At 35.3% G+C, this 26,665-nt stretch overlaps 1 protein-coding gene across 3 annotated transcripts in view; it reads left to right on the forward strand.

Annotated features, from left to right (window-relative positions):
- Positions 1 to 20,816, forward strand: part of NUSAP1 (nucleolar and spindle associated protein 1) — a 31,765-nt gene extending 10,949 nt beyond the window's left edge. The window contains exons 3-13 of one of the 3 annotated variants that reach the window (XM_051977111.1): positions 1,623 to 1,772; positions 2,850 to 3,009; positions 3,305 to 3,364; positions 4,116 to 4,228; positions 4,879 to 4,914; positions 7,132 to 7,182; positions 7,736 to 7,917; positions 11,260 to 11,426; positions 15,914 to 16,030; positions 19,282 to 19,387; positions 19,879 to 20,816. In XM_051977111.1, coding sequence (XP_051833071.1) covers positions 1,623 to 1,772; positions 2,850 to 3,009; positions 3,305 to 3,364; positions 4,116 to 4,228; positions 4,879 to 4,914; positions 7,132 to 7,182; positions 7,736 to 7,917; positions 11,260 to 11,426; positions 15,914 to 16,030; positions 19,282 to 19,387; positions 19,879 to 19,972 — 1,236 coding nt within the window. In that variant the 3' untranslated portion in view covers positions 19,973 to 20,816. The remainder of the gene's footprint in view (positions 1 to 1,622; positions 1,773 to 2,849; positions 3,010 to 3,304; positions 3,365 to 4,115; positions 4,229 to 4,878; positions 4,915 to 7,131; positions 7,183 to 7,735; positions 7,918 to 11,259; positions 11,427 to 15,913; positions 16,031 to 19,281; positions 19,388 to 19,878) is intronic. The other 2 variants (XM_051977112.1, XM_051977113.1) reach the window with 2 other exon arrangements.
- Positions 20,817 to 26,665: the final 5,849 nt, after the last annotated feature.

Consider the following 26,665-nt stretch of genomic DNA (forward strand, 5'->3'; position numbering starts at 1 on the left):
GGTAGGCTACAATGTATAAATACTTAAGAATATGCTTATTTGAGTGGAAAGAGAGCATCAGGGAACTAAGAATGACAACAAAAAATCTAATATATGTTAAACATGTGCATTTCTTGGGTTTTAAGATTATTGTGACAGCTCTATGGAAAATGAATGGGAAAGATGAAAATTAGGAGACTTGAATGCAGTTGCAAAATTGTTGGCAATAATTGAGCTGAATACAGCAACAAACACCCAACTAGGATTAATGTGATAAAAATAATAATTCATGAATGTGCTTTACAACTACATTGGATTATTTGCTCTCTAAGGGAGTGGGGGGAGGAAGGGAGAAACATTTGGAACACAAAGTTTTGTTGAAGTGAATGATGAAAATTATCTTTGCATGTATTTTGAAAAATAAAAAGTTACAAAAATAATAATTTAATTGCTTGCTGTTATGTATAAGCAATTGATAAAAGTAATGCATTATATTTTCATCTTATCCATTCATTATATCACTTATGCCAGTTTAAACTACCCCCACTATTATTGAATAAAAAGTTTGAATAATAGTTAAATGCAATATTTGAAGAGGAAAGTCAGACAAGACCTATGATACCTAACACATACTATCACAAGACTGTCTGGGGCACTAAGCTGTCAAGGTCACCCAGGCAAAGATGTGGCAGAGTCAGAATCAGGATCCTACCTTTCTAGTCATCCCCTGGACTTGATCTAGATGAAATAATGTATTTACATTTCTGTAGCTCTTTATGATTAACATAGCATTTTTTCTCATTAGATGATCCCAACCACCCTGTCAAGTGGCAGTTGAAAGTATTATGATCCCAAGTTAACAAAAGCCTAGAACTTGCCCAAGATCACACAGGTAGTAAGGGCTGGCACAGCAGGGATTTGAACTGAGGACTTCTGCTGCTCTTTCTGCTCTACCTATCTTCTTAGCCTGAGATCATCACTTCTTAATATTCAGATCCAACTGAACCTGAAAAGACACCTATTGCAACCCCTCTCATTTTAGAGATGAGGAAAGAAGCTCTTAGCCAAACCTAGGTCCTCTTAATCCAGATCTAGGGTACTTTGGAAAAGTATGTCATCTATGATACTGAAAAAAGAAAGTATCTGCTTTATTTCAAAGACCTGTTATTTTAACAGTATGGAGTACTGCCCTTACTGATGGAAAAAATTTCTATAATTTAGAAGACGGCATTTAAGAATTGCTGTCTGCTGCCATACCCACTTTTACCCTCCCTGAAAAAATCACTACAGCCAGGCTAGTGATTTTAGTTCTAAAGTCAGATAAACTAGTTCTCTGACAGTAGTTCCTCTCTGGACCCACATGCCTTAATCTTGAAGTCTTTCCAGTCTAAGACTTACAAGAATTTGAACTATGCTAGGATAACCTTCAAAAACCCAAGGTCATCCATGACAAGGCATTAGAGTAGAATAAAAATGCCCTAATTTTCTTTCCTTAGACATAGTCTTCATTTAACAGGTTTTTCAAATATTGCCTTTACACATGTTAAGTATGTTTCGTATTTCATTTGGAATCTAGTCTTTCATATATAGTTTCTCACCAAATATTTTCCTATATGTGATAAATTTGTTCCTCTTTTTTACAGAATGGCAAAAGTAACATCTCTCCTTCCTCTCATGAGGACATTGAAATGCTTAATGACAATGAAGAAAAATCTGATCAGGAAACTGCCATTGTCTCTGTCACTTTACCCCTGGGAAGAGGCAGAGCAACTCCAGAAAACAGCGGCTCCAAGGTGAGAGTGTGGTAACCCAGGGTAGATGAACCCTGTGAAAAGGAGCAATGTGAGGGGCAGCTAAGTGGTGCATGGATAGAGCACCAGCCCTGAAGTCAGGAGGACCTGAGTTCAAATCTGACCTCAGATACTTAGGACTTCCTAGCTGTGTGACCCTGAGCAAGTCACTTAATCCCAATTGCCTCAGAAAAGAAAAAGAAAAGGGGGGATGGGGGTGAATGATTAAATGTGTTGCTACATTCTGAGGGTATTAATTTAGGACCTAATATTAGTGCAACTATCTAAGGAGAATATAAGACAAACTAGAAATAACTGCTGGGTTAAATGCTGGGAGTTTTCTACTTGTTCCAGGGTTCATCAGATTACCCTAAGTAAAAGTGATACCTGGGAAGTACAGAAACATCATTTTAAGCATGGCCCATACAATGCATGTGTTGAGAACAGGTCATTCTACATGGGGTATATTCAGACTTTTATGACTGAGATATGTTTTAGAAAGGAAACTCTTTTTTCATGATAGTATAGATATATAATGTGAAGAAATAGAAGTTTAAACCTAAAACTTTTTTTTTTTTTTTTTTTTTTTTACACAATTTGATTCTGAAGGATTCTCCATCTGACTTCTTTAATCTTTGTGGGCAGTGTGCCATTGTTCTCTGGAGTCTTCCCCTCATATTCTCAAGTAGCTTGATAAAGAATTCCTTCATTTTATCTTTTTTTTTTTTTTTTTAAAGATATCATTTCCCCAAGATTTACTGTCCTTAACTTAATATACATTTAATCTAGATGTGCTCAGGCTCTACTTGCCTAGATCAGGTCCCCAATCTTACAGGTACTCCAAAGGAATCCTGTATTCAAATTTTCCTTAATAGTAGGCAAAAAAGTATCTCTCAATTGCACATTACTTTATGACACTATTGACATTTCCACTAAAGAGTTAGCATTATTCTGTCTTTCTCCCTGCTGTCTTTACAAATAGACTCAAGTGAAAATTCTTTCCTTCCATCTCTACTTAATTTTTTGTTTCCCTCACTTTGGTAACCCTTTTATGGCTTAATGGAGTCTTTGAATTTGTAGCAGGATCATTCAGAGATGACAGAAAATGATCATACTGGGTCTTCCAGAGAGAAAAAATACCAAAAGGAAAATCTCTTAGCCATTACAGAGGCCACAAAGCCATCCAAAGGAAACCAAAAGAACAAGAGGACAATTTACTCTGAAGAAAATGAAATGGAAGGTATGTAAAGTAGCTAAAGAATAGAAAACCAAAAAAAAAAAAAAATCCAACAATAATAACCATCAGTTGGAGCTCCACAAAGTTTAAGTAAAGTAGAGTACCTATTCTCCTGCTTTCTTTTCTTTGGAGGCAGGCTTAAAAGTATAGGAACTAGGAAAATAAGCATCTCCCTCCTCCCAGGAATCTGTGTGGCTAAACACATCAGATTGAGAAATTGCATGAAATGGAAATTTGTTTTATGATCTGAGAATAAGCTTCATTAAACCTTTTTAACTAATATTTCTCTCTGAATTAGGTGATACACAAGATGGTTTGTCCAAACCTAAGAAAAGGAAAACAATATTTACAACTCCAAGTAAGTTTTTAAATAATTAAGAGACAGCCCTAAGTCAGATGCAAAGAAAGTGCATAAGGAACTGCTTGAATGCTTCCTGCTTTGATATTTATATATTGCCTAGTATGCTATTATGTACCTAGGCACTAAAATGCTTACAGAAATAATGAATTAGTATAGCACAAGGCTCTCTAAACTAATTTTAAAAGTCAAATTGTGATGCATAAAAATGCATTCTATCCAAACCAAGATATTTTGGTGAGCAGTGAAAAGGGTAAAGAAGAGATAGTAAAATATAGGAAAATATACAAAGTAGGGCTATTCCTCTCCTATCTTAGCCTACCTAGAATTACCAAAAACTTACTATGCTTGGGAAAACTTGCACAAAGACCATGTTGAAATTTGCAAATCTCTGATAATGTTCATCAACAAGCATTATTAAGTGCCTCTTATGTGCCAGGTATTGGGCTAAGTGCAGGGGACCGAAATTAAAGACAAGTGAAGCAGTCTCTGCCATTAAAGAGCTTGTATTCTAGTAGGGAAGACATGTACTTATATAAGAATACATGAAATGAATATGAGATAGTTTGGGGAAAGGAGAGCCCTAGGAGCAGTGAGGGAGAAGTAGAAGATGTCACTTGAGCAGAATCTTGAAATTAGTCAGAGATTCCAAGAGTTAACAAAAGAAAGGATTAGTAAAAAGGCAGACTGTAACTGAATGAGTTTGATCTTCATGACTCAATTTTCATATTTTGTTGGGTTAATATTCTAGATTTTAAGAAGATTCATGAAGCTCATTTTAAGGAAATGGAATCTATTGACAAATATATTGATCGAAAAAAGAAACGTATGGAAGTCCTTAACAATTCAGTGAAGGAATTAAAGGTATGAGATCTAAACTGCATCCTTGATTGATTTGGCCTTTTATTTTTAGACAATGAAATAAAGTTATAGGAAAAGCTAATTGTTAATGATTTACTGAAGATAGCTTTAATTTTACACAGCTACTATTAAGTCAAGGAACTATACCATGTATGTCATTATTAGGCTGACTTTTAAATAATAATTTACATATAAGAATTTCCATCCTCTGAAAGATCATCACCTACTCAGAATCCTATCAATGGCATAAAGGAACATAGGGTATAGATGTCTTCAGTGATGTGAACCTCAGTAACCTGATATATGATCCCCCAAAAACATCTAAGATTTTTATCCCATTTACAAATGAGTGGTTGACAAATCTAGCCCCTTGCAAAGTTAGCTTACCTCTAGCCCAAATAAATCCCAACTCCAAAGTAATTCTACCAACACTTGTATTCATTTAACCCACTAGTGAGTGAAGTATCCTGAGGTTGCTAGAGAGTCTTTCATTCCCTTTGTCAACCTTACTATCAAATTGCATTGGCCCCTGCTATCTCTAGGTCACCCCAAAAAAAGACTGGAATGGTCTGCTTTCCTAAATTCGGTTTGACCCTTTCTACTTGATGTTTTGCTCCAAAATTCTTGTCATTTACAAACTGCAATTTTTGCAGGGCTCTGACTCTTGCAAATTGACAGAAATGTTTAAGGTGAGTATTCGTAGGGAAATCTATTACCTTTTTTATTCAAGAAATCAGTGTCTGATTATGACACTCCCCTGTAGCTCTTCATTGACAATAGAATAAAATACAAATTGCTCATTTGCCATTTAAAGCCCTTCCCTATCTAGCTCCAAGAGTCCTGCATACATATTACTTCCTCCTAGGACTCTAGCTAAACTTGCCTTTCATATTTTTGTAAAAAACATTCCATTTTCCTATATGTCCCCCAGAACTGAAATGTTCTTTTTTCTCACTTCTACCTTACAGAACCTCCTAGTTCCCTTTGAAGCTCAGCTTAAATGTTACCTCTGTCAAAAGACTTTTTCTGATTACTCCCATGTTACTCTACCCCAAATCACTTTTGTATTTATTATTTATACTATCTATCTGGGAATATATTTCATTCTTCTATCACTATACTCCATTAGAATGTAAATTCCTTAAAAGCAGATACTATCTCCTTTTTGTATCACAGGGCAGTACTGAACATAGTAGGTACTTTAATAAGTGCTTATTGACTGATTGGAAAGAGCCCATTACTTTTTATTTCTTGTTTGTGGTTCCTTTTTAAATCCGTTCCCTTGTCATGACCCAAGGGATCCATTTCTTCCCTACCCACATTCACCAAAATTCTTTGGTTTTCTTTCTTTCTCTGTCTTATTAAATATATTTTTTCCTTTCATTTTAGTGTACATGAAATATACATGTACAAACAGAAAAAAACTCCAAAAGAATGGAAATTATTACTCCTGTGGCATATACTATTATTTACCAACTCTTCTAAATAAAAACATCCACAAATTGACCTCATATGTGTACTGTGTAATGTGAATGTTTGTCTCTAATTGTTTTAGCTGTCCCAAGGTGCAGGTGTGACTTGACTGAAAACAAAGAGGATAGAAATAGCATGTAGTATCCCCTCTTTTTAGGGCCAAGCCTTCTTTCATTGCCATTTACTAGGATGTTAAAACATTGTGGCTTTTGAAGTCAGCGATAGAATTCTTTTTTTCTTTCTAATATGTCATTTAGGACAATTATCACCCAACAAACTTCATAATTACTATAACATCATGGATGAATTTTTTTTTCTCCCATGATCCTGTGGAATTGGAAACTTAGAATTATTTGGAACTTTGTGTTCCAACCAATTGTAGAAAACATCATATATAAACTATAAAATGTATTCTGGAATCAAATATAAATTACCATTATAGTCTTCCCACCTTTTTGTTGTAGACTTTTTAATTTTCAAAATACTTTATGATATCTTTTGTCTTTTTATCACAGTAATTTCAATCCTCATTCCCCAACTAAATATGCCCCTATGCCCCTGCATATGTTATGCAAAAAACATATAAAACAGTAACCATGTTTTATAAGATATGATAATGTCCTAGTAGTCCTCAACCCTTCTCCTATGAGATATGTTTTAGTTTATTCCATGGGAGGTTTTTCAGTTTCTGAAAGTTTGACTTCCTTTGATCATCTTTACATCTATATAGTTAGTATTATAGAATGTATGTTTTTATCCATATAGAAACTTACAAAATGGCTCTTTACTTTGAAATGAATTCTATTTACTTTCTTTCACCAGCACCTTTTTTTTATAGTAGACTTTTGCCTGTGCGACATATAAGTCCCTGGGACAGAATTACATATTAATTAATATAAGTTAAATTATTTGTTGTTATCATAGGAGCTTTAGCCATAAATAGTGTTCTTCCTTCAGATTTTATCAGAAGAGTTAAGTTATTGAATTCAAGTAGCTATTTGATACTCTTTTAAAAAGCAGGGCCATTAGAAAGCTGTTCAAATCAAACTTAAACTATAACTGGAATTGAGAGGAAAAATCATCTTACTAAGAATAATAAAATGTGAATTTTTGAAAGTGGAAATAAGAATTTCTTAAAATGCATTCTGTAATAGACGCATTTTATAATATAGATGTGTCATAAGTCTAATTCTGCTCAGTCTGTGGTAAAGGATAACTTTACTTTAGATTTTGGCATTGTTGTATAAGATTAGACTGTTTCAATGCAATCCTCTACTTTCTCTTTTAAATCTGAATCTGAATTTTGCCACCTTTCCAACAGACTGCCAAGTTCATCAGTCTTCTCTGTGCCACCAAATAATCTTAAATTTCTTTTGTGATGTAGTTGAGACTAATAGAATTCAGTACTCAAATTTTTCTTTCTCTTTTGACAGATATTAGCTAAAAATGCTAACCTAACTGGATCTCCCTACATTAATTCCAAGGTGAGCATTTGAACATTTTTCTGAAGAATTTAGGAATTTATATGTAGGAGTTTCGTTCCACATTATCAATATATTCTAGTCTTGTCTTTAGCTACTGAGTGCCTGGCACAACATCTGACAAACAGCAGGTGCTTGAAAACTTTTTAATCTGAATTATGTTTGTTTTCTATCACATTAGTAGCAGTTCTCAAATAGATTAACATTCATTTCTCTAAGAGATCTCATAGGTGTTCCTCTTTGGAATATTCTCTTCAAGATTCTTCTACTCCATTTGTATCCTATATATTGACCAGTAATTAAAGAATCTGTGGCTACCATTTGTACTCGTGTTGTGTTCTAAATCACTATAGCAACATGCCTATTGATGCAGTTCCTGAAATGCTAGAGTCCTTTGATCTTTTGTGGGGACAGAATGTTAATGAGATTATTTTAGAAGCTTTCTATTTACACTAAAGAAATAAACTTTGCCAGTAAAACATGATTTTTAGTGTACCTAAGTCATTGGAAAGCACTATGTTAAAAATATGATAATTCTTTTTGTTTCTTCTTTAAGAAAAGTTCATCTAACATGAGAATAATAAGCCCAGCTCCTCAGAGAGGCAGGCCCTCTACTACCTGCACTCCCATCAATCCACGACGCTCACTTCGTACATCTCTTGGGACTGCAAATCGAAGTATCTTGTGCCAGAAACCGTTCAAGCCTTCCACCCTCTCAACTAACAAAATGAATGTCAGGTAAAATAGAATCCCTGAATTGAACCAGTAGGCAATATTCAGAAGCTCTTTTAATTCTAGTTAAAGGTTCAAATAATCAAAAATACAATTATATTACTTAGTTGGTGCTGAAGTCTTTGGATGCTCTAAACAAAATTTCCGAGATATTTTTCTTTCCATTTAAACCAAAAGCTCCTAATCATCAGACTTGGGTAATTTTCTTTGATCCATGATAGTGAGCAGTCTATGAGCTAAAAATGTAGCCATAACATCACAACCACCTGTTTTAAGAAACTGTACTATATTCTCTGCATCCTTTGATTCCTCCATTTCCTTGGGAAATTCTGATACTTGAACAATGATATCTGATCAACAAGTAATATACTTAATTAGTGGTCACTTCCCTTACCATGAGAATTCCTAATATCTATGGGACTTTGAGTAAATTAATTAATTTCTCTCTTCTTCATTTTCATCTTCTATAAAATGAAATAATTCTAAATCATCTCCTGTTGCGTATTTTTATAAAATCTCCTTGAATAGACTGAATTGGCAGCTAGCTAGATAGCCTAAATGGTTCCTTCCCCTTATAGCACATTGTATTAGATTAGAAAGTCAAGAATTCTGAGTTCAGATTCTTACTCTGCCACTTACCAGCCTTGTATATTTGGGCAAGTCACTCAACTTTCCTGAAATTCAGTTTTGTCATTTGTAAAATGGGAATAATAATCTTTGAACTCTCTATCTCATAGGACCCTTGAGGAAAAAGTCTTTTGTAAATCTCAAATACTACATAGAATTGGGTCAGAAGGGTCAATTATTCTCTGGCTTGTACTAAACTAGCCTCAGGGATCTGAACTGTCCTAGAAACATCTGGTTTGTGCAGAGATAAAAAATTTTTAAATTACTTTTCTCTAAAACCCAGTCTGGAGTCAATAATACTTATAAGTTGCATTTATATTGTACTTTAAAATTTGTGAAACACTTTACAAATATCTTGGAAGGAATGGGGTGCTACTGTTATTCCCATTTAACAGATAAGGAAACTGAGGAAGGCAGAGACTTAAGTAACTTGGCCAAGGTCACACATCTAGTGCCCAAGGCCATATTTGAACTCACATCTTTCTGATTCCAGATCCAGCACTTTTTTGCATTGTGTTATCTGGCCAAAAAAATGTGAAGGTATTAAGAAGAAAAAATACATATAACATAAAAGGATTGAACTAGATGATTTTCAACTGTCAAATTCTATTAGTGTATTTGTATTGAATTATCTTCTCCAATACCTTCTACTATTTTGATGTGAACACTAAACTAACTTATTTCCAGGAATTGCTTTAAAAAAAAAAGTCCATCCTGCTCCTTTATTAACTTTGATCAAGTCAATTTCCCAGACTATCCTGTTTGCATAGAATGATGAGAGGCTGAAATTCTTTATCAGCTCTAATTCAGCTTCCATTGTCTCAATGATGCTACCATCAAAATCATCAGATCATCTTCTCTGAGCCTGTTAACATCTTTATTTTTTTTGACTGATAATAGCTTTTTATTTTCAAAATTAGATGCAAACATAATTTTTAACATTCATCCTTCCAAAACATTGTGTTCCAGATTTTTCTCTGTCCCTTCCCCCATCTCTCTCCCCTAGACATTAAGTAATCCAATATAGGTTAAACATGTACAATTCTTCTAAATATGTTTCCACAATTATCATGCTGCACAAGAAAAATTAGATCAAAAAGAAAAAAAATGAGAAAGGAAAAAAAAGCAAGCAAACAACAAAAAAGGTGAAAATGTTATGTTGTGATCCATACTCAGTCCCCACAGTTCTCTCTGGATGCAGATGGCTCTCTTCATCACAAATCTATTGGGATTGGTCTGAATCACCTCATTGTTGAAAAGAGCCAAAGTCATCATAGTTGATCATCACATAATCTTGTTGCTGCTGTATACAATGTCCTATTGTTTCTACTCTTTACTTAGTATCAGTTCATTTCCAGAATGGTTGGATCATTCCATAACTCTATCAACAATGTATTAGTGTCCCAATTTTCCCACATCCCCTCCAACATTTATTATCTTTTTTTGTCATCCTTAACCGATCTGAGTGGTGTGAAGTGATATCTCAGAGCTGTCTTAATTTGAATTTCTATGATCAATAATAATTTAGAGTATTTTTTCATATGACTAGAAATGGCTTTAATTTATTCATCTGAAAATTGTCTGTTCATATCCTTTGACTATTTACCAATTGGGGAATGGCATGTATTATTATAAATTTGTGTCAATTTTCTTTATATTTTAGAAATGAGGCCTTTATCAAATAATAGAAATAAAAATCTTTCTCCAGTTTTCTGTTTCCCTTCTAATCTTGACTGCATTGGTTTTTCAACATTTCATTTTTGTAAGATTTTGTCCACATTTTTTTTCTTCCTTATCTCCCCTTTCCCCAAGACAGCAAGCAATCTGATATAGATTATACATATATATATATATATCCCCCCCGACACACACACACACACACAACACATATACAATCTGATTACTCATAAATTATATTGACTCCTATTGATTTAAGGTTTTGTAGGGTTTTTCCCTCTCCCTCCCAAACTAATGATATATAAACACATTATTAAAGGAGATCTTTTTTTTATTCATCTTGAGCCTTTCTTGAAAACTACAAAAAGGGCTGTTACAAACATTTTTGCACATGTGGGTAAAGTTAACATCTTTAAAGACAGTCTCAACAATCTTTAAGACAAACTTGATGGAAACTTAGCTTTTGCAGACTATTTTTGGGACAGTCCCTACATCTCATTTACATCCTTATTACTCCCTAGATCTTGCTCCCTCACTCCTCTGCCTCCCCTGACCTATAAAATGTCTGTTTGCTCAAATGCAAATTGTTCACTCATTTATGAGTCTTATATTTGCTTGAGCCCATGTTTGATACACATAGTAAAATAGTAAAATCTCTAAAATCTATTACCTGTGATGGATGTCTAACTTGATTTCTTCAGGTCTACTGAATTGGAACTGAATTTCTACTATATTATTATTACATAATATTCTTTTATAATTATGCTCTCCCAAATCTATTTCTTCATTACCACTCCTGGTATTTTTATACCACTTCAATTTTTACCAAAATTCAAGAGATTATAGTAAAATAAATGTCTGTTTTCAGACTTGTAACAAATTTTCCACCTTCTCCCCAAAGAAGAAAAATTAGAGAATTGAGAGTAGAGTTTGAATGGATAAGAAAGTTCTTTTGAAATAGTCTAATATAGTCTTCTCTCCCTCACTGCTTGGTGAAACTGAGCCTCTCAATAATATTGTATTCCACTGTATCATTCTGTTAAGGTTCTCAGAGACTACTAAAGATAACGAGCATAAACGCTCACTGACCAAGACCCCTGCCAGAAAATCTCCATATATGTCCATGCTTGACACCCAGCCACAATGCGAAGCTGTCCTAGTGAAGAATAAGGAAAAGGAAGCCACTCTAGTTAAGGGTGAACATACTCCAGGTAATGTTTGCTTCATGTTATCTTGTCTTTCTCCTCTAACAAAATATTGCAAATCTTCATCTTTAAGCCAATTGGTTTCCTGGATTTTTTACATATATTTGTGACCCTAAAGTTTCTCACAGCAGGCATAATCAATAGTTACATTTACAATGCAAATATTTCGCCAAAATTAAGCTATTCCCAGGTTATTTGGAAAATAACCAGAATGGGAAAATGCCAGATGCTCCCAGTCATTGAATCAACCTAGCTTTCTAGATTCTAGAAGTATAGCCAAAATATTGAGTAGCACCCACCTGGGGCTATATTAAACATTCACATTCTTTTTTTCCTCCCAATTACATGTAAAAAAAAAAGTTTTAACATTTGTTTTTTCAAATTTTGAATTCTAAATTTTTTCCTTCCATTCCTCCCATTAAGAAGTTAAGCAATTTGATAAGAGTTTATATAATACATATTCACATCTTAGAAGAAATACCACTGCTGATCCAAATAGGCAGCTCTTGAATGGCAAGATGTACATAGTATCCCATAATGGCAGCTGCTCATAGAATAAGATCTAGGCCTTGTATTCAGAAGTAGACTGTACAAAGTAGAGTTTAGCTTGAGCTAACTGCATCCAAAATCCCCTCCTGCAAGACAGTAACTATGGTCCTCTTTAATAACAACTTCTGGCTGCAAAGTCTCCACACAGAAAAAAACAATAGAACAAAGGGTAATTCAGCAGAGGCTTTCTTTACAACTCAGGCCTTGAGAGCCTAGATAGTCATGACACGTGGTTCAGTGTCAATTTCAAAAGAGTGCAAAGTGTTAAAAGTATAAATTCAGACTTCTGTCTCATAAATATCTTCCCTTTTCCTTATCTTAGACCAGTAGACAAATTATATTTTGTTTTAATGGACCAAAATGCCTTGGTTTGAGGTAGTGTGGCCAATCAGGAAGACTCCAGTTTGTAACACACAGGCAAGTTCCTTAACCTTTCATGCCCAGTATGAGTCTGTAAGACCATGGCAGGTGGCTGTCCAGTTGAAAGTGTTTCCTCACAAGTGGTTCCCCATAAACCTGAAATCACAAGTCTGGCTCAAAAAAGAAACAAGCCAGGTGTGCTCAAGCTTCAAGACCATCAAGGAAATTGAAAGAATGATTTCTACTGGTTCAACAAAGTAGTTTTTTGAAAGTCTGATTGGTATAGTGCTAAATAAATAGATTAATTTAGGTAGTATTGTCATCTTTATTATATTTGCTCGCCCAATCCAAGAGCATTTAATATTTTTCCAGTTGGTTAGATCAGACTTAATTTGTGTGGAAAGTTTTTGTAGTTTTGCTCATAAAGTTTCTGATTTTCCCTTGGCAGATAGATTCCTAAATATTTTATACAATCAGTAGTTACTTTAAATGGAATTTCTTTTTGTAACTCTAACTGTTGGGTTTTGTTAGTGATATATAAGAATGCTGATGACTTATGTGGGTTTATTTTATACCCTGCAAGTTTGCTGAAGGTGTGGATTGTTTCTAATAACTTTTTAATAGAGTCTCTGGGGTTCTCTAAGTATACCATCATATCATCAGCAAAGAGTGATAATTTGGTTTCCTCATTGCCTATTCTTATTCCTTTAATCTCTTTCTCAACTCTTATTGCCAAAGCTAGCATTTCTAATACAATATTAAATAGTAATGGTGATAGTGATTGCTTCACTCCTGATCTTATTGGGAATGGTTGTAGTTTGTCCCCGTTACATATGACGCTTACTGTTGGTTTTAAATAGATGCTACTGATTATTTTAAGGAAAAGTCCATTTATTCCTATACTCTCAAGAGTTTTTAATAGGAATGGATGTTGGATTTTATCAAATGCTTTTTCTGCATCTATTGAGATGATCATATGGTTTTTGTTAATTTGATTATTAATATGGCCAATTATACTGATAGTTTTCCTAATATTGAACCAACCCTGCATTCCTGGTATAAATCCTACTTGATTGTGATGTATTATTCTGGGGATGATTTTTTGTAGTCTTTTTGCTAATATCTTATTTAAGATTTTAGCATCAATATTCATTAGGGAGGAATTTATGACCAAAGAAGAACTAGAGATCACTATTGACCACAAAGTAGAAAATTTTGATTATATCAAATTGAAAAGTTTTTGTACAAACAAAACAAATGAAGACAAGATTAGAAGGGAAACAATAAACTGGGAAAACACTTTTACAATCAAAGGTTCTGATAAAGGCCTCATTTCCAAAATATATAGAGAATTGACTCTAATTTATAAGAAATCAAACCATTCTCCAATTGATAAATGGTCAAAGGATATGAACAGACAATCCTCAGACGAAGAAATTGAAATTATTTATAGACATATGAAAATATGCTCCAAATCATTATTAATCAGAGAAATACAAATCAAGACAACTCTGAGATACCACTACACACCTGTCAGATTGGCTAGAGTGACAGGGAAAGCTAATGTGGAATGTTGGAGGGGATGTGGGAAAACAGGGACACTGATACATTGTTGGTGGAATTGTGAACACATCCAGCCATTCTGGAGAGCAATTTGGAACTATGCTCAAAAAGTTATCAAACTGTGCATACCCTTTGATGCAGCAGTGTCTCTACTAGGCTTATACCCCAAAGAGATACTAAAGAAGGGAAAGGGACCTGTATGTGCCAAAATGTTTGTGGCAGCCCTGTTTATAGTGGCTAGAAGCTGGAAAATGAATGCATGCCCATCAATTGGAGAATGGTTGAGTAAATTGTGGTATATGAACGTTATGGAATATTATTGTTCTGTAAGGAATGACCAGCAGGATGAATACAGAGAGGACTGGCGAGACTTACATGAACTGATGCTAAGTGAAATGAGCAGAACCAGGAGATCATTATATACCTCAACAACGATACTGTTTGAGGATGTATTCTGATGGAAGTGGATCTCTTCGATAAAGAGAGCTAATGCAGTTTTAATTGATCAAAGATGGGCAGAAGCAGCTACACCCAAAGAAAGAACACTGGGAAATGAATATAAACTGCTTGCATTTTTGTTTTTCCTCCCAGATTATTTATACCTTCTGAATTCAATTCTCCCTGTGCAACAAGAAAACTGTTCAGTTTTGCACACATATATTGTATCCAGGATATACTGTAACTTATTCAACATGTAAAGGATTGCTTGCCATCTCGGGGAGGGGGTGGAGGGAGGAAGGGGAAAAACGGAACAGAAGTGAATGCAAGGGATAATGCTGTAAAAAATTACGCTGGCATGAGTTCTATCAATAAAAAGTTATTTAAAAAAAAAATTCTACTGTCAGCATACTGCATGTTAACTCACAGAGAGCAAACTGAGAAGGCTTAAAGGGAAGCATGGACAGGGCAAAGTGACCTAAGGCCAGATGAGAACAATATAACAAAAATCACCACTTAACTCAATTTATTTATTTGGCGCCATACCAAACTACCAAAGGGTTACTTTATAGAACTAGGGAAAAAATAACAAAATTCATCCAGAGGAACAAAAGTTGAAAAACCCTCAAGGGAAATGAAGGGAAAAAGTGGAAGGAAGGGGGCTGAACAGTACCAGAGTTCTAATTATACTACAAATAATAATTATGAGAACTATTTGGCATGATATATTAAAAAAAACATGAAAACCTGGATAAGTATATGGTACACTAGAGCAAACAAATAGCTACATCATATTCAATAAACCCAAAGACCACAACTATTGCAGTAAGGACTCACTTCACAGCAAAAACTTAAGAAAACTAGAAAATAGCTAGGTAAAAATTAAGCTTAGACTAATATCTCATATCAAATAACAAAGTAAACTATAAAAGTATACTTTATTTAGATATAAAAAGTTACATCATAACCATTACATTGAATTCCCAATCCCTATATTTTTGCCTGCCTGCATTTTTTGATTTCCTTCACAGGCTAATTGTACAATATTTCAGAGTCTAATTCTTTTTGTACAGCAAAATAACGGTTTGGACATGTATACTTATTGTGTATTTAATTTATACTTTAATATATTTAACATGTATTGGTGATCCTGCCATCTAGGGAAGGGGGTGGGGGGAAGGAGGGGAAAAATTGGAACAAAAGGTTGGCAATTGTCAATGCTGTAAAATTACCCATGCATATAACTTGTAAATAAAAAGCTATTAAATTTTTTTTTAAAAGTTACATAATAAATAGGCATACAGAAGGAAGTTCATATAAAAACAATGGATAGAGACAAATTTTTGACCAAATAATAATCTTATCAAAGAAGATTACAAAATGTTTTAAGAGGTACAACAAAAAATTATGGCCCACTGGCTAATTACTTTCTATCACATAACCTTTCCTTAATTCCACTTTTTTATCAAGTTTAGACTACTTAAATGCCTTCTCAAGACAAGATACTATTACTTTGAAACATGTAAGGCTCTGGAGTGATTTATGTACTATTTATAACAATTTTCTATTATTGTGCTTTTTAGTTGTTACCCCATTCAAGTTTACAGCTGAAGCAACACAGACTCCAGTCAGTAATAAGAAACCAATATTTGATCTCAAAGCAAGTCTTTCTCGTCCACTTCGCTATGAACCACACAAAGGTATGTAATGTTTTTGTATAGGGCATCCAAAGAATACACCCCTTAAACAGTTCTACCATCCTGAAGATTCAAAAATTTTATCTAAAAATGAGCAAGCTATCAGCCAGTTTAGTCTGGTAGTCATTTGATTAATGGTTGACTAACTACAGCTATCCTAAGAAATGTCACCTCATTTTTTTTTTCCTTTTTGATTTTGAAGGAAGAGGGAAACTGTTCTTTTTACTGAAGTTGTATTCTCTTTAAGAAACTGTATTTCCTTTTGATCTGTGATCCCTTTCAGAGTCTCAGTCCTTCGTGGGGAAGGCATATCCCCCCCAGATAAGTTATCTTTTGGGGATGCCAGAGCCTTTGATTCAATTAGAAATCCTGGTCAAAAGGCATTCCTTTAAAATGTTCATTCCAATAGAAGATCTGGGCTGGAAACTGATAAGCATCTAAACCTGGGAACCTGAGTCATTAAAAAGGGGCAACTGGATTCAACTCCTTGCAGAGGGCCAAGCAATTTGCCAGGATTCTGCCCACTGAGAAGGCATTCTCTTCTCAGCACAAGAATCCATTTCCCCAATAAGACTCTGCCCCTATAGAAGTCAGTCTCTTAGCAAAATGGTTTCTATCCAACAATAAACTATCATTTTGCCATTCAATAATTCGGGATAAGTGAATTCTTTCACTTTAAACCTGCAGCTAACCAGAGGGGAATATTAACAACTCTCTTATTGCCACTAACTTCATCACTACTGGTAATCCAGGGGATACAAACCTCATCAAATGTGCAGCAATCTTGTGTAGCAATTATGCATAATTATATAAGTATGTATACATATATTGGATTTAACATTTTTGCCATGTTTAATATATATTGGATTACTTGCTATGGGGTGGGAGGGAATTGGAACACAAAGTTTTGCAAGGGTTAATGTTAAAAAATTATCCATGCATATATTTTGAAAATTCAAAAGCTTTAATAATTAAAAAAAAAAAAGAAGCATCACTACATATTTGTCTAATTTAAATTTAATTTAGAATTTAAATTTAAAACTACTACCTATTTTTTCCAATTGTTGAAGAATTGCCTGGAAAGAAAATGAACAGGAATAGGACTGATTTACTTTTTTTTTTTTTAAGCTAATGGTTGCTAAATTGGTAGATCAGAACAAGTAGATATAGTTTACCTCTATTTTATCTAGTGTTTATCAAAGCATCTCATGCTATTCTTGTGGAAAAGCTGTGGACTACAGAAAAACTACAACAGAAGGATGAGTTTGAATGTCTGGGCTCCAGGAGGTCAAGGAGCAATGGAGATCTGTGCTTGGCCTTAGGCTATTTTAACACTTAAAAAAAAACCTTACTGCCCATTATATTCATAATCAAAGGAATTACTGGGTCAAAAGGTTAAGAATATTTTTTGTTGTTACTACCACATTGCTTCCCAGTAATTTAATATTTTGAATTATGAATATACTTGTTTTGCCACAACCATACTAATACTAAGTTTCGTTGCATTTTAATTATTATCACCAATTTGGTAGGTGTAAGGTTGGTAATTCAAAATTGTTTTGGATTTACAACCAAGTGGTTATTAATCAACGTATTGCATCTTTTGAAATTTCTCTTCCTGTTTTTTGACTATTTTGACTATTTAGTGTTGTCACTGACACATATTTTAGAAGTCTTAATTTATGATAGTATTTATAACCAAAAGTCATTGATATATGACCATAAATATTTTTTTCTAATCTGTTTGTTTTTAAAATAGCTTTCAAGGTTTGGGGTTTGGGTTTTCTTTTTTTTTTTTTAATTTCAATATTCATGTCGTCCCCTGAATTCTATTTGTTAAATCAAAAAATTGATCCTCCACAGTTTTGAGATAAATTTTATTCTCTTTTCTCCCATCTTTTCAGAGTTGTGTATGTTTGTACTTCACTTATTTAGAATTCACAGGGTTGTACATATAGATCCAAATTTCTTTTCTGTCAAACTGACAGAAATGCCATTACTTGCAATTTTAAGTAGTTAAAGGTGATAAGGTTTAGATTTAGGGAACCAAAATGAGATTAGGTTTCTGGTGGTCAGGAAGTTAAATGATAAGGTCTAGTGGCAAGTTTTGGGTTCAGGGAACCAAATGGAGAGGTTTGGCTTCCCTGCAACCCCTTAGGGTTCGGCACAAGGGTAGGGAGTTTTGGGGACTCCCTTCTGGTGGTGCAGAGGTTCTCTGTAAAAGAATTTACAGACCCAAAAACCTAGATTTCTAAAAGAGTTTATTATGGGGATTGGAAGTAAGGTTAGAAATCCTGACAGAGAGGCATAAAGTCTGGTTAGGGAAGTAGGTGAGGATAAAGAGAGGATGGCACTGGAAAAGAATATTCCAGTGGACAGAGGCCTTTAGCATCCCAAGCATGGAGCTGACATGTTTGGAACCTCTGCAAAGAGAGGATTTTACTTTGGCTCTTTTATATTGAGCATCTTAGTCAGGGCTGGGACTGCTCAAGATGGCTCCGAGCTGGGGATTGCTCTTGATGGAGCTGAGGACAGCTTAAGTTGAATTGAATGGAAGATCTATATTTCAATAGGGTTGAAATTCTCTAGCTCTAGACTCAATCAGCCCCACCTAGGTAAACCACTCTATCTGATTCCCTGGGACAGTCTCTCACTGAGTCAGGGTTGAAGATTTTCTCCTAGGATTTTTTAGAGTTTCAAGGTCCCCTCTTCAGAGGTACTACTATCAAGTCTATATTTTTAGAGAATATCTGCTAAAATAGAGTAATTTGGATTTTGCTCTTAAGGTTGTAGACTGACTCTAGATACTTAGAGAACCCTAGAGGATTAATTATAAAACTAGTTGAAATAATTAACCATCTTAGCAAAGTGCAGGATATAAAAGGCATTTCTATATATAATCAAAAAAACCTAGCAGGAAAAGATAGAAAGAAAAATACCATTTAAATACCTGTAGATAATATCAATGGGAAATCTACATACTAGGAAAGAGAAGTACTTGTTAGCATTTTTATGTTGCTATAACTGAGGTGTTAAAATGGCTTCTTTGTACTTTGCAAAAATAATGAGCACTTAAAATGAAATTCTTTATAAAATTTGTGATTGTGAACATGAAAACCATAAGACCTAAGTTTTTTTCTACCTTTGACTTTCAAAAATCTCCTAAGAAATATACTGAAAATTCGGTGGCACAAATAACAACATGAAGATGACCACATGCGAGAGGCTTTAAATCTCTTTTTTCTCTTTTGTAGGGAGACTAAAGCCATGGGGGCAATCTAAAGAAAACATTGCTCTGAATGAGACAAATAGAATTGACTTCCACAAGAAAAGTTACAAACAGCCACGTCTCCAAATCAGGTCAGTATATAACTATTATGACTGTTTAGTTTTTAACTTTTCTGTGAAGACATTCCCAATAGTATTCCTGCATTAAACATTTTACTCAAGCATTGCTTTTTAACTGCCTAGGGATGACATAGGGACTCTTAACCATCTGGACCCCTTTGGCCTTCTCTTGCAGCCCATGAGCCCCTTCTCAGAATAGTGTTTTTAAGTGATGGAGATGTTAACTCAATTAGAGGCTAGTAAAAATGAAGATGATGTAATTTTTTTCCCATTAAAGTTCACAGAGCATCTCTTTCCCTATAGGAAATCTGTCCGTGGAGCCCAAATTAAGAAAATCTCAATAGTTGTATGCTTTCATTAGATGAAATGTTGTCATTTCATTCTTATTTGGTTTATTCATCATTTGGGCACAGACACTATTCTAATATAAAAGGGGTGGTATTAATACTGCAAGATACCTTGTTGCTTTCTAATTTCAAATAAGTGATTGTCTTTATCCCCAGAGAAGAGCAACGGAGGAAACTTGAGCAGAAAAGGAAAGAGAAGAAAGACGGTGTCCTTGGAACGCGAAGGGGACTCGCCATGCTTGGAGACTGAATCTGCCCAGTGCTCTGCAGACAGCCTTGATCACGAGTCCTTATGCTTCTGTAAATATTTCTCTATTTGTTTTGTCCTTGTACACTTCCACCAGTCTGTCCTTATGCTGTCCTTTCCCTACTCCTCACAGAGGCTGCTCATCGCCATCATGGAGATACTGATACTATCAGCTCACAAAGGTCTCGTTTACAAACTCTGGCAGACTGTCTAAAATGGCTTTTCTTTGGCTCCTTTTTGTTTAATAAAGTATAGCCTCTTAATTCTTAAACCCAATTTTTTGTCAGTCTCCTCTTCCAGTCCTTGGATCCCCAGCCCCCTAGACATAACCTTTTTCATAGTTTAAAAAATGGGAGAAAAGGAGAAGGTAGAATAGAAGACTCCTCTATAAACCTCTAGCTTACTAACTAAAAATATTGTTCTCTACCTGAGTAAGCATCAATATAAAAAAGTCAAGCTTCCATATTTTCTTAAATTTTTCCTTAGTTAACTGTTCTCTATAAATATATATATTTGTTGTAATTTGTTAGTAGATGCCATAGTTCACATTTATGCCCTAAATGCTTTCAAGATTAAAGCAAAAGGATCATGCTTACAAGAGTCTCCAATTCTCATATTATTTCTTTAAGTTAGTTTTCCAAGATTGTTGTGTCTGTGCTCTAATCTCTTATTCAAAGGATATAAAAGACTGCAGATGCATAGAATTATAGCCATATCTATTGACTTTCAGAATTTTATATTTGGCACAGTCTCTGTCAGATTAAAATACTGTTCTTAAGCTAATCTGCTCAATGTTTTCTATTGCTTTGTAAAATTTTTATAAATAAAATAAAAACTGCAAATTCAAGTTTTCCTCAGCTATGGTCAGTTTTATACTTTTGATAATAATAAAACTTGGTATCCCAAAGGGAAAAGAGTAACAAATAAGGGTAGATGATCAGAGGAAGAAAGCTAGTAGGAACCAAGACACCTTAAGGCAAAGTAACTGAAGGAATATAGTACCTTGCTTAGAGGAAAAGGAGTGGGGGGTTGGGTAATCCTAACTTGGAAAAAAAATCCAATATTAGAGATAGATGGAGGAAAATGTAATAATACAAAAATGAATGATAGGCTGAAACAAACCCTACAATCTGTTGCTAACAAGAAACAACATTAAAAAAAAAACAAAAGACATAAATGAAATAAAACTGAAGGGATAGGAAAAATTACTCTGCATCAAAATAGTAACAAAATTCATTTGGAAAAAACAAAATCAAGGGAAATGATTAAAAGTAGAATGGATGATACATATGCTCTGACTTACTAGGCCACGAGAAGATTTAAAAATATAAACAGAATTTCTTGGGACAAAAAAAATTAGAAATTGAGGGGATGCCCATCAAATGGAGAATGATGCAATAAAATATGGTTGTGATGAAATATTATTGTTCTATGGGAAGTAATCAGCAGGATGCTCTCAAAAAAAAAAAAACTTGGAAAGTCTTCCATGAACTTAAGTAAAATGAAATGTAGTGTATACAAAGTAATAGAAATGTTCTGGAATAAGAGTTGTAAATGACTTTGGTATTCTCAACAGTATCCATGTCTACTCTGAAGGGCTTATGATGAAAATGCCTATCCATACTCAGGGAAGGAACTGATTGTGTCTGAATACAGATTGAAGCATTCTCTCTCTCTCTCTTTTTTAAACTTAATTTTTCTTGAATGTTTTTAATTTCATTAGAGTGGGAATTCTATGTTTTCTTTCACAACTTGACTTTTTTGGAAATATTTTGCATAATTTTACATGTGGTTTCCTAATTGTAGGTGAGGATAAGGATCGGAATCTACAACTCAAAAATTTTAAAAAGAAATGCAAAAAAAATTGTTTTGAATGTAATGGAGGGAATATTAAATGAATAGATAAAATTATGCTGAAAGTATGTAATAATGTAACAAGGAACTCACTTTGTTAAGGACTAAAATAGTAACCTTTTCTTGGCGAAATGGGGCAGATACTGGGAAAAGATTCTCCTCCAACCCCAACCCCACCCCAAAGGAAATCTGCAGGAAGTATACTCAGACTGATAAAGAGACAGGGCTTATTTATGACTTGGGAGCAGATTGATGAATTCCTCGATACATTAGAACATACATCCCCTTGGTTCTTCAATGAAGAAGAGATGTTTAGATACTTGGAAGCTTGTAGGAGATCAATTATGTGAATATTATAATGATAATGGTTCCAAGTCAATTTCAAAAGAAATTATATATATATGTATATATATATATACACACACACACACACACACACACACACACACACACACACACAACATAATACAATTGGCCTTATACACACACACACACACACACACAACATAATACAATTGGCCTTAAAAAATACTGCAAGTTATAGAAAAAAGAAAAGTTTTCAGAATAGCCAGATGAGAAAATGTAAGGACAAAGAGAACAAAGATAAAGAACAGATTAATAACCATATCCCCACAGGGCATGGAGATTTAAGTGAGGTTCAAGGGTGTGGTGACTTTCCATCCCACCAGGAAACTTCAACCCAGCCTAAGGAGCAGATAATTGACTCTCCTCCATCAACTCCACCTTCTGGGATGGAGGGAAGAGGAATAGTGGGAGAGGCAATGACACTACCAGCACTTCCCCCCAAGCAAACAACCCTGCCTATGAGTAGATTGCAAAAGGTATTACTGAAAGCCATTGAGGAAGGGAAAGATGTAAATGAGTTAAGAATACAAATTTATCCAGTGATTCAACAATTTAACTTTTCAGGTCAAGAAAGTAGAAAATATGCTCCTTTTGATATAGAAATCCTCAGAGACCTGAAAAAGGCTTGCACTCTTTATGGGGCTACATCGGCTTATGTCAAGATATATTACCAAATTTGGCTTATGAAGTCTTAAGTCCTAGGGACTGGAAATCTATAGCAAGGACATGCTTAGAACCTGGACAAAACTTCTCATAGCTTTCTGAATATAGTGAGCTCTGTAGGATACAAGCCCAACAAAATAGTCAAAGTGGAGTTCATGCTGCAATCACCTGTGATCTACTAACAGGTGTAGGTTCCTATGCAGACATTGCAGTACAGATTAATTATTCTATAGCAGAATATGAGCAAATTGCTGCTAATGCTATCAAAGCGTGGGCTTCCCTCCACAATAAAGAGGACAAGGGTGGGGCCTTCACAAAAATAACACAAGGGCCAAATGAACCCTTTGCTGACTTTGTGGGACGTTTGCAGACAGCTATCATAAGAACTAATGGTGAAAATGCAATAACAGACATTTTGATAAGGCAACTTGATAAAGAAAATGCTAATGAGGTTTGCAGAAGAATTATACTAGGAGTGTGCAAGGATGCTCCTTTAGAGGAGATCATAAGATGCTGTGCCACAGTGGGCACAAATGCCTTTTTTTTTTTTTAAATTTTTATTCAATAATCACTTTACATTGACAGAATCCATGCCAGGGCAATCTTCCTCACAACATTATCCCTTGCACTCGTCCCCGCTCCGATTTTTTTCCCCTCCCTCCCTCCACCCCCAGATGACAAGCAGTCCCCTACATGTTGGATACGTTGCAGCACATCCCAGACACAACACATGCTTGCAGAACCGAACAGTTCTCCCGCCGCACAGGGAGAACTGGACTCAGAAGGTATAAACAACCCGGGAAGAAAAACAAAAATGCAGATAGTTCACACTCGTCTCCCAGTGCCCTTTCCCTGGGTGCAGCTGCTTCCGTCCGTCATTTATCAATTGAAACTCAGGTCTCTTTGTCAAAGAAATCCACTTCCATCAAAATATGTCCTCATACAATATCGTTGTTGAAGTGTACAATGATCTCCTGGTTCTGCTCATCTCACTCAGCCAGGCTATGATGCAGACTTCCCAAAATCCCAACATGGGAAGACAGGGTTCCTTTTGGCAAGGGACTTTCAGAGAGACTTGTCAATGCTTTCAGTGTGGAAAAGTAGGGCATCTGAAAGCTCAATGTTGACATAGAGATAGAGTGAGAAAACAGGGTGGGAGAACAAGACCTAATACCCCATGTCCAAAATACAACAGAGACTTCCATTGGGCCTCAGAATGTAGACTGATTCAGGGAAATGGGATGAGGGCCCAGGTCCAAGGCCCCCCACTTGGGGCATGATGGCAGCCAATGGTACACCCAGAGAGTGCCTAGAAGTCCAATATCCAGACAACAATCAGCCAGGAAGCAATCTGATGGGAGAAAGGGATTATTACAATTGGGGAGAATAGAGTTGTATGCAGCTGGGACAATTGAGATACCCCTTGGAGAGGTGAAATCTGTTCCTCTCCAGCCTATGGATCTCTTGGCACAGTAGGCTTGACCATTTCACCTCCTGAGAGTACTTACAAAACAGTGTCCATCCATACACTGATGTAGGAAACTGGGGAATGTGTAGATAATATCCCAGTCACTAATACAGGTAGACAATGTGTGACTCACCCAGGAGAAGTAGTAGCATCAGGTTTACTGATAGAGACTCCTAATAAGCAATCTGGTGGTAGTCACTCAGATTCTGACTCCAGACCACAAAATCCAGGAATATACTGGACAGCAGCTGTAATAGCTGACCAAACTATGCTCACAATCTATATAAATGGCCTACCATTAGAAGAATTGGTAGACACAGGTGCAGATCACACAGTCATTAGAGGTGCCAGCTGGCCCAGTCACCGGCCAAAGATTAAGGCAGACACCTACATGTCTGGTATAGGAGGATCAATAGCAGCTGAAGTTAGTGCTGCCCCTTTGAGATGGACTTTTGAAGGCAAAACAGGAGTTTTTATTCCTTTTATAGTTGAAAAAAATCCTCATCAATTTGTGGGGAAGAGACGTTTTACAACAATCAGGATTAGTTTTTTAGGCAGGGCTGCTGTTGAAGGCCTGCCAACACTTTCACCTGTTCCTATCCAATGGAAAACTAATACACCAGTGTGGATAGAACAGTGGCCCTTAGGTAACGATAAAATTCAGGTTTTATTATATATAAAACAGCAGCAACTTGACCAAAGACACTTACAACCTTCTCTAAGTCCTTGGAATTCCCCAGTATTTGTTGTAAAAAAGAAATCTGGAAAATGGAGGACATTGACTAATTTAAGAAAGGTAAATGAACAGATGGAAACTATGGGAACTCTTCAGCCTGGACTTCCATCTCCTATTCAATTGCCTAGAGAATGGCCTCTTTGGGTTATAGACATTAAGGATTGTTTCTATTCTATCCCTCTAGATAAGGAGGATATGAAAAGATTTGCCTTTTCAGTGCCCAGGGTTAACTTAGCTGAACTCTATAAAAGATATGAATGGACAGTTTTGCCACAGGGAATGAAAATCAGCCCTATTATGTGTCAAATGTATGTTGCTGCTGCTCTTACTCCAGTAAGAAAAGCATTTCCAAAAGTAATGTTATTACATTATATGGATGATATATTGGGATGTGCACCTGAGGAACAAATGTTATAAGCATGTCTACAAAAGACCATAGAAACACTAAGGAATTACAAATTGTACAAAGCTCCAGAAAAAATTCAAAGATATGCTCCTTTTCAGTATTTAGGATATGAAGTGTACCCTAAGGTGTTTACAATACAAAAACTGTCCTTAAGAACAGAGAAGCTAAACACCTTAAATGACTTTCAGAAATTGATAGGAGATATCCAATGGATGAGATCAGTGTTGGGCTTGACTACCTATCAATTATAACCATTATATGACATTTTAAAGGGAGATAGTGCTTTAAACTCACCACGCCAGCTTACAAAAGAAGCTCAAGAGGCTTTGAGAGAAGTTGAACTGGCTTTATCCAATGTGGTTGAAAGAGTCACTCAAAAACCCTTGGAAATATCAGTTTTTGCCACACAAGAGGCACCCACAGCAGTCCTTCATCAAGGAGACAGTGTGATAGAGTGGGTGAACCTCCCGGCACAACCAGAACAAAGCCTTACTCCTTACTCAGTGCTTGTGGCTAGAATTTTATTAAAGGCCATTAAGCGAGCAGTACAATTATCTGGGACAAGACCTGACAAAGATACACACCTTTTACACCAATACCCAAATTAATGTGTGCTGTGAGACCATTCCAGAGTGGCAAATTTTATTGGCCATGGCTCCAAATTTTACACATGGGTCTCCATTAAAGATAACCAGACTTTTACATAATTGGCAATGGATTCTTGAAGAAAAAGTTTCTAAAGTTCCTCTTAAAGGACCATCCTTTTACATCCATTTACAGATGCATCCAAACATATTTGTGCTGTATACTCTCATGACTTAGCTATAAAGAGAGTAGTCAGAACTCCTTTTTAGTCCACTCAGCAGAATGAATTGTATACAATCATTCTAGCTCTTACTTATTATCCAGGAGATATAAATATAGTATCTGATTTGGCTTATTCAGTAGATGTGGTACAAAGAATTGCCACAGCCCAATTAAAATTTGCATCTTCTAATATATATCAGCTCTTTAAGGAACTTCAAGAGCAAGTGAGAAAACATCCAGGTAAGATTTATATTTTGCATGTCAACTCTCATAGTGGACTTCCAGGTCCCATTTTTGATGGTAATTCAAAGACAGATAGCCTTCTAACTATGTTGGTCAATACTCCTTTATTCCAAGAAGCCCAAGAATCTCATTATAAATATCATCAGGCTGCTC

The sequence above is a fragment of the Antechinus flavipes genome, chromosome 2 (genome assembly GCF_016432865.1).
Source record: "Antechinus flavipes isolate AdamAnt ecotype Samford, QLD, Australia chromosome 2, AdamAnt_v2, whole genome shotgun sequence".
NCBI lineage: Eukaryota > Metazoa > Chordata > Mammalia > Dasyuromorphia > Dasyuridae > Antechinus > Antechinus flavipes.